Genomic DNA, 8344 nt, shown 5'->3' on the forward strand with positions numbered 1-8344 from the left:
CCAAAAGATACGCCAATATATCTAGTGTAAAAGGTGCTAATACGTTAATATTGTATCTTGTCACTGCGACCCCGCATCCTGTCTTATATACTATTTTGTAAAGAACATCTACTAGTATCACCGTTCTAGACCAAGTTTGACCGGTTTATCTTATTCAAAATATTTGTGAAAATGTAGAAAAAATAGTTTATAGTTAAAGTAAATGTTATGATGAATTAAACTAGAATAAAAAATAAACGATAATTATGATTTTTTTTGAATAAAATGAGCCAGTCAAACTTATCATTAGAAAAGTCAAACGACATTTTTTTCTAGGACGGAGGTAGTATGTTTCTACATAATAGGGTGACATCTCAAGATGTGGTTGTGTATTCAGTCATAGATAGTGGATACGATAGATAAGGTTTGAAACATCATAATCCTTTTTATACTAGATATATTGACCCTAGATACACTACAAAAAATCTGCCATTTTTTGGCGTTCTATTTATATTGTAATATAGAAAATTTAGGCCATCGGTTGCTATTTAGGGAGTGTATGTTTACCCGACTAAATCTTAGCGGTCACATGGCCGAAGCTGCGTATAAAATAGGTGGCGTACATGCATCCACGGAAATTTGTAAAAACTAGCGATTTAGACTAAACTTTTACCATATATGCACCACCTTCAAATATACTCTAATTACAAAATTAATTATATAAATGAAGATTAAACGACGAGATAGATTTATGAAGCCTAATTAATGGTGATTAGCAAATGTTTACTGTAGCATCACATCACATGAGTGAATCATCGACTGAGTAGGTTTAATAGGTTCGTCTTGCCGTTTTGTACCGATCCGTGTAATTAGTTTTGCAATTACAGTATATTTAGTAGTCCTAATCCAAACATCTGATATGGTTGGAGATAGTCTCACGCGAAACATAATGATAGCATTATTCAGTTTTCTTTTTCTCTGCGCTGGCAATAGCTCAAAGGACAGTCGTGCAATTTGTTTGTTTTTTAAACTTAAAGAAAAAAAGAAAAGAAAAGGACAATCGTGCGTGCGTGCGTGCGTGCAGGGTCCTGCGGTGATGATGGATGGCATGGCCCATCGGCCATGCATGGGTCTGAGTCTGACTCTGCTGTGCTGCTGCGCGTGGGGACCCGAGTACGTACGTACCTACGTGGCACGTCAGTCCGCTGCACTCGTCACATGCACACACCACAGACCACGCGCCTCGCCTCCGGGTCCCTGCCCCCGCTTGTGCATAGTCACTGACAGGCCGGCCTCGCTGCCACTGCTCTGCTACCGTCGAAAGTAAGGCCCACAGACAGAAAGAGGTACTCCCTGTTACCTTTGACAAGTGGGCCCACGGTCACGGTCCGACCTGTCGATTGCCGACGTCCACTATCCCATGCCAGACCGGATGGGTCCTACCGGGCAGTGTCTGCGGTGGGCAGGGACGACAGGAGATGCTGCTTCCTCCTGTGGGGGAGCAGAGCAGAGTAGAGGTTGACACCAAGAAGCAGGCCTCATCATTTTGGGCTTGGTCCAGGCCGGCGGCCCGTATTGCAAGACACAGACCTATAGTTTTCGCTGGAGCCCATCTTACTTCAATCTACCGGCCGGCCTGCTCAGATCAGGTTTTCAGCCTAGACAGAAAATAAGGCATTTCAGGTGTCCGAGCATTTCTTTGTTGATTCACGGATCTTGAGATGATCCTACGTAATAAGTAACCACCGAAAAATATATATAGATCGCTAGTGCATTTACATAGATCGCGTCTTTATAAGAACATATATATGTCATGTCACAAGGTGATCACATGTTCCACGTATAAAGTCAGATTATTCCCGAGATGCCAATACTGGTGATTGCACGAGTAGTCTGTTTCACTTGTCATTTCAGAGGTGGGCTAGACCGCTAGAGTGTCTCACATATGTATATTGTTCATTGACTGATTTGATTGAGACAACTAGAGAAGATCAGACATTATATTATCATGCATGGTGACACACCTCTATCTATTTATCATCAGACATTGTCGCCTTCATGAATTGAGTGCTACTAACCGAGCGGTGGAGGCCATGCGTAGGAAAAAGAAAAATGGTGGGCGACGACATGCTCCTCCCTCCGCAGTCCTTCGTCCCCCAGCGGCCCGTTCGGTTGAAGGCGTGGCTTCTGGGCCGTCCCCTCCGCGTCTTGAGCGCGTGGTTGTGTGCGGTCCACAGCTACATGAGATCGGCGAGGCGTGCTCTGGACGGCTTCTTTCAGGTACGCGGTTAGGGTTTCCAGTAGACTTCTTAGGCTCGCATTCTTTTCCCCATCTTGCTTCGCGTCTTTCTCGCCTCTGGTGGCTTCCGAGTTCGTCGCGCGAAAGTTTCTGTGGGGGGTGGATCTCCTCTCCGTTTCGCCCGCCTTCGCTTGGTGAGGAGTGGCCTCTTCCGGGCCGCTCTGGTGTGTCGGCTCCGATGGATTCGAAAAATCGAAACCCTAACTGGGATCGATGGGGTCCGAAGGAGGCGCCGCAGGGTTCTCAGTCGTGGGGAAAGAATCGGAACCTCAGCTGGCGATTGAAGACTGGATCCGGAAAATCTGATGTCAAAGAAGATATTCCTGTCTCCACTCCCGGTGATGCCGGTCTGCCAGGTATCCTCAAAACCCCCCCGCCCCCCATTCTAAAATCTGAGAATGATTTGGTGCGTAGGGTTTTTTGCCAGAAATGTGGTTTAGATGGTCATCATGCTAGGGAGTGCTTTAAGTCTTTGTGGTGCGAAATCTGTCGCAAAGAAACCCACAACACTGCTCGGTGTGTTCTTCCCAAACAGAATAAGCCCAGTATGCCGATTGTTGGTATGGTGGCAGATGGGCTAGGGTTTTACTCCTCTCATTTCGCCAAACCCTTATCCAACAAACCTAAACGCAGTTTTATTGGCTTGGTTAAAATCGTTGAGGGTTTGATCACCGCCGAGGATCTGGAGAAGGATTTCGGTTTTCACTTTCCTTGGGGCCGCACTTGGAAAGCTACTAAGTGCCATTCTGGTTTTCTCATGCAATTCCCCTCTCAAGAGAGATTGGATGAAATGATTAATTTCCCCGAATTGAAAATGAAATTGTCTGGAGCCAAAATCTCTGTCTCTTCTTGGAGTTCTCAGGCTAAGCCTAAATCTAAACTGCATTCTGTGTGGATTGTGGCTGAGAATGTGCCAGAAGAGTTGCAAAATTATCAGGCCATTTGTGAATTGGGATCCACTATTGGGGCAGTGGAAGAAGTGGATATTAACTCTTTAAACTCTAAAGAAATTGTGAGGTTTAAAGTTCATGTGAAGAGTGTTGCTATGATCCCTCCTATCATTGAAGTTGGTGTCAAACCTTTTTTGTATGACATTTTCTTCAAAATTGACAACATTACTGATGAAGGTTGGAATGATGACTCTGTTAATCTGGGCAAGAGGGCTTCGGTTGATAGACAAGGGTTTGGTGAGATCTCTCTTGGCAAATATGCTAAAAAGGCCAAGAGTGGTGATGAGGACTCTGGCAAGGATATCAAGGGAAAATCTCCCTTAAAAATATCCTCAAGTCAGGCCAATGTTGCTGGTTCCCTGTCTGAACAATCCGAAAGCATGAAAATGGGGAAGGGTTCTGAAGACCCTAAAGGTTACCTTGATAGTCAGGGAAATGAGGATGAGGAATTCAATGATAGTGAGTATGATCTGTTGGATTCTCAGGAGTTGGATGAATTCATCAAGGATGATGAATTTATTCCTTCCCCTGCCCAAGATAAAAAGAAAATGCATCTGAGTAATGTTGAGGAAGCTAGCAAGATTGCTGGTGGTAAAAAATGTGGTCCTATGGAAGGCGAAGTTACTGAAGGAGTGAGAAGGTGCAGCAGGTTGGAATCGTCTGAGGAAGTGAAAATTGCTGATAAAGCTGCTGCAAGAGCTATGGCTAAAGATGCTTTCATCAACAAAGGTACGTCCTACAATCCTTTCTCGGTTTTGAATACTGATAATGATGTTCTCATGGATGTGGCTCACAAAATTGGTGTTGATTTAGGTTCTTCATTTAATGATGCAGTTGAAAATTTAAACCTGATTAAATCTTTAGAATTGTCTAGGAAAAACTTAGTGGTTCAATCTATTAGGATTAATGTTGATAATGCAAATGCTGATTGTATTGTTTCTGATGATGATAATAACATTCATAATGATAATCTTGATGATAATTTTTCTGATCTCGAAGATGTTATGATTCTTAGAAAAGGTCGTAAAATTCAGCACAGGAAAAAAACTGTGAGGAAAAAAACAATAGTAACTTGGCTGGTAAAACTCCTAAAAATAGGAAAATCCCTATTAAGAGGAAAGGCCAGTCAGATGGCCAGGCCCTTATTTGTTCAGAATGATTGGTGTGATTTGGAATTGTCAGGGGCTCGATATAAGTGTGAAAAGTGAGTTCATTCGTGATATTATCATGAAAGAGAAGGTTAACTTCATTGGTCTTCAAGAAACCAATAAGAAAGATTTTGAAGAATCTTGGCTGAATTTTATTAGTGGTAATAGAAATTTTGTTTGGGTTTGGTCTCCACCTAATGGTAGGTCAGGAGGTTTGTTGGTTGGTTTTGATTCGGACATGTTTGATGTTAGAGAAAGGAGTTGGGGGAATTTATGATTCGGTTGTTGGTGATTCATAAAGTTTCAGGTTTTATTTGGAATTTTATTAATGTTTATGGTGCTGCTCAAAATGATCAAAAACAGAAATTCTTGAGTGAGTTATCAGCTTTTTGTTCTAATTGTTCTCACCCTTTATTGATTGGCGGTGATTTTAATATTCTCAGAAGAGAATCGGATAAAAACAAACCCGGGGGGACTAACAAGTGGAGCTCTCTTTTTAATTCTATTATTGATGTTCATGATTTGATTGAGTTGGATCTTAGTGGTCGTCATTTTACTTGGTCTAATAATCGTAATCCTCCTACTTTTGAGAAGTTAGACAGGTTTCTTGTTAGTCCTGATTGGGATCTGCATTATAATAATTTGAATGTTACTGGTCTGAGTAGATTCTTTTCTGATCATGTCCCTTTATGTCTAAAAACTGATTACATTTCTCCGGCTAGAAGAGAATTTCGGTATGAGCTTTGTTGGAAATTAAGACCTGAATTTAAGTCTTTAGTTGTGAATAATTGGTCTTTGCCTGTTAGAAGTAAGATTGGTATTGATATTTGGAAAGAAAAAGTCAAAAGATTGAAAAAATTGCTGAAAGGTTAGAATATCAATGTTGAGGGTAGATATTTGAAATTAAAAAAAGAGTTGATGGAAAAAATGATATTTTAGATAAAAAATGTGAAATAATGGGTATCTCGGATTCTGAGAGAATTGAAAAGCTTGATATGGAATGGAATCTGAAAAAAATCATGGAAGAAGAAATTTGTAAAAAAAAAACAAACTGCTAGAGAGAAATTCATCAATGAGGGTGATGAAAATACCAAGTTCTTTCATCTTTTGGCTAAAGGTCGGAAGAGGAGGGTTAAAATTCCTTTCTTAAATCAGGATGATGTCCCTGTGAGTGATGCGGATGGTATTAATAAAATTGCTACTTCTTATTATAAAGATCTTTTTGGTCATCAGGTGATATCTAATATCAATATGTCTCAGTGTAACATGAATCAATTATCAGACGCTGATAGATCTTTCCTGACGGCTCCTTTCTCAGTGGAGGAGATTAAGAAAGTGATTTTTGAGATGAAGCATAACAGTGCTCCTGGGCCCGATGGCTTTCCTGCTGAATTCTTTCAAACTTTTTGGGATACTATTCAGTTGGATATTGTCCAATTATTCAATGACTTTTACAATGATAGTCTCAAAATTGAGAGACTGAATTTTGGGGTGGTAACATTACTACCAAAAGTGGACAATGCGGCTGACATGAAAAATTTCAGACCTATCTGCCTTTTAAATGTGTGCTACAAGATTATTTCCAAAGTTCTGAACAACAGACTGGCGAGTTGTATCACAAAAGTGGTAAGTGATTCTCAATATGGTTTCATTAAGCATAGATATATTATGGATGGGGTCATATCGCTTAATGAAATTCTCCATGAAGTTAAAAGGAAAAATCAAAGTGGAGTAGTATTAAAAATTGATTTTGAAAAAGCTTATGACAAAGTGAATTGGCATTTTCTTTATAATATGATGGAGAAAAATGGTTTTGGTAGTAAGTGGTGTGATTGGGTCATGAAGATTGTAAGAGGTGGTAAAGTTGCCATCAAGACTAATGATACTCTGGGCCCTTATTTCACTACTCACAAAGGGGTGAGGCAAGGGGATCCTTTTTCTCCCCTTTTGTTCAATTTGGTTGCTGATGGTTTAGCTTGTATGATTAAAAAAGCTCAGGAGGAAGGTCTGATTGAAGGGCTGATCCCTCACATCATTCAAAATGGTTGCTGTTGTTTACAGTATGCTGATGATACCATTTTTCTTATTCAAGATTGCTTAGAAGGCGTCAGAAATCTTAAATTCATTTTATGTTTGTTTGAAAGCATGTCAGGTTTGAAAATTAATTTTCACAAAAGTGAAATATTATGTTTTGGTGATGCTAAAGAGATAGACTTTTTGTATGCTGATATTTTTACTTGTCCTATAGGTAATCTACCTATGAAATATCTTGGTGTGCCAATTGATAAGAAAAAGATTAATAAAAATCTTTGGTGCCCCATGATTGAGAAGTTGGAAAAAAGATTAGCTGGGTGGCAGGGTAGATTCTTGAGTCTTGGTGGTAGACTTACTCTGCTAAATAGTTGCCTTTCTAATGTTCCTTTATATATGCTGTCGATCTATCCTGCCCCTAAGACTGTTATTAAAAAAATTGATTTGTTGAGAAGGAGACTTTTATGGCAGGGGGGTAAGCAGTCCAAGAAATTTCACCTGGCCGATTGGGTGTCAGTTTGTTCTCCCAAAATTTAGGGTGGCCTGGGTGTTTTAAATCTTGAAGTTATGAATGACTCCCTTCTTTAGAAATGGCTTTGGTATATTGAGAATTTGAATGGATTATGGCAAAAGATTATTGCTAGTAAGTATCTTAAGGGAAAACCCCTTATTTTAGTTAAGCAAAAACAAAATGACTCTCATTTTTGGAAAAAGCTTCTGAGTTTAAGGGACATCTTTTACAAATACTGTAAAACTGATGTGGGTAATGGTTTGAAAACTAGTTTCTGGAAAAGCACTTGGTTGGGTAACCAACCGTTGTCTAGCCAGTTTCATGTTTTGTTTGACTTGGCCTATGACAAAGATGTTTCTGTTAACGAAGTTTTCACTTCAAATTTTGAATCTCTTACTTTCAGAAGAAGGATTGTTGGTAATCTGAAGTTGCTTTATGATGAATTGATTAATTATTGTAAGCAGATTTGTCTATCTGATCATGAAGATAGAATTGTGTGGACCCTGGGGAATAAAAGCTTCTCTGTTAATTCTTTATACAGAAAGAAAATGGAAAATCAATCTTTGATTCCATATAAGTTTTTGTGGAAATCTAAATTGCCTCATAAAATTAAGGTTTTCTTCTGGTTAGTGGTAAGAAATAAGATTCTTACTAAGGATACTTTGAGGAAAAGATGTTGGATTGGTTCTTTAAACTGCTGTTTCTCTGGGGTGGATGAGTCTATTGATCACTTGTTCTTTAATTGCCCCATTGCTCAATACATGTGGAGAGTTATTCAAGTTGCCTTGAATTTGAGATCTATCCCAAAAAATATCAAAGATTTGTATGACAATTGGTTTTGTAAACCAAAAGACAAGATGGCTCATCTGGTGTTATTTGGTTGTGGTGCTTTATTCTGGGCTATCTGGCGCACTAGAAAATGATTGGTGCTTTGGAAATAGTCATTTACTTGACCCATCTAACATCATTTTTCTTTGCTGCTTCTGGTTGGATTCCTGGGCGATTCGTCAGAAAAAGAAGGAGCAAAAAATGGTGGTGTTAGGAAGCAAGTTAATTCGAAAGACGGCAAGTGAAGCTTTCGGGAGGGCCTTGGGGTGGTGTCCTCTTGACAGGCGGATTTCTGGATGACAAGATGTTGAAGCTGGGAAGCCATGTTGGGATAGTTGTCTGTTTTTTGCTGGCCAAACTGTTCAGGTCTTTTGTGGCTTCTGCCTGTCTTGTTGGTTGTAAATAAGAAAGTCTTATGTAGTTCTTCGTAGGCCAAAACTTTCCCTGTTATCGTAGTCTCTTCACTGATCTAATGATAGTGGTTAGAGTCTAGATAACTTTCTGGCCGTGGTTGATCTTCTGGTGGTTCTACCGCGTGTGGGCGGTTGTTACATACTTTCCTATTTCTTAATGAAATAGGGGGCTTCGCCCCTTTGTC

The 8344-nt window shown here is 39.8% G+C and overlaps 1 protein-coding gene across 3 annotated transcripts; it reads left to right on the plus strand.

Moving 5' to 3' along the window:
- Nucleotides 1-2641: 2641 nt before the first annotated feature.
- Nucleotides 2642-8344, plus strand: LOC103654304 (uncharacterized). 3 transcript variants are annotated; one of them, XM_020552767.1, is made up of 3 exons: nt 2642-3957; nt 5695-6002; nt 7930-8344. In XM_020552767.1, the coding sequence occupies exons 1-3, from the start codon at nt 2826-2828 to the stop codon at nt 8044-8046; spliced, it is 1557 nt and encodes a 518-aa protein (XP_020408356.1). In that variant the 5' UTR covers nt 2642-2825; the 3' UTR covers nt 8047-8344. The 3 variants fall into 3 exon arrangements, with proteins under 3 accessions (XP_020408356.1, XP_020408355.1, XP_008679358.2); XM_020552766.1 differs by having other exon boundaries at nt 5695-8344; XM_008681136.2 differs by lacking the exon at nt 7930-8344 and having other exon boundaries at nt 5610-5784.

This window comes from Zea mays, chromosome 4, assembly GCF_902167145.1.
Source record: "Zea mays cultivar B73 chromosome 4, Zm-B73-REFERENCE-NAM-5.0, whole genome shotgun sequence".
Classification (NCBI taxonomy): domain Eukaryota; kingdom Viridiplantae; phylum Streptophyta; class Magnoliopsida; order Poales; family Poaceae; genus Zea; species Zea mays.

Excerpts from the sequence above, each read along its gene's own strand:
- LOC103654304 (XM_020552766.1), top strand. The coding sequence starts at position 2,826 with ATGCCGATTGTTGGTATGGTGGCAGATGGGCTAGGGTTTTACTCCTCT. Across the intron at positions 3,958-5,694 it reads AGATGCTTTCATCAACAAAG|TGGAGGAGATTAAGAAAGTG; the intron begins GTACGTCCTACA and ends CTCCTTTCTCAG.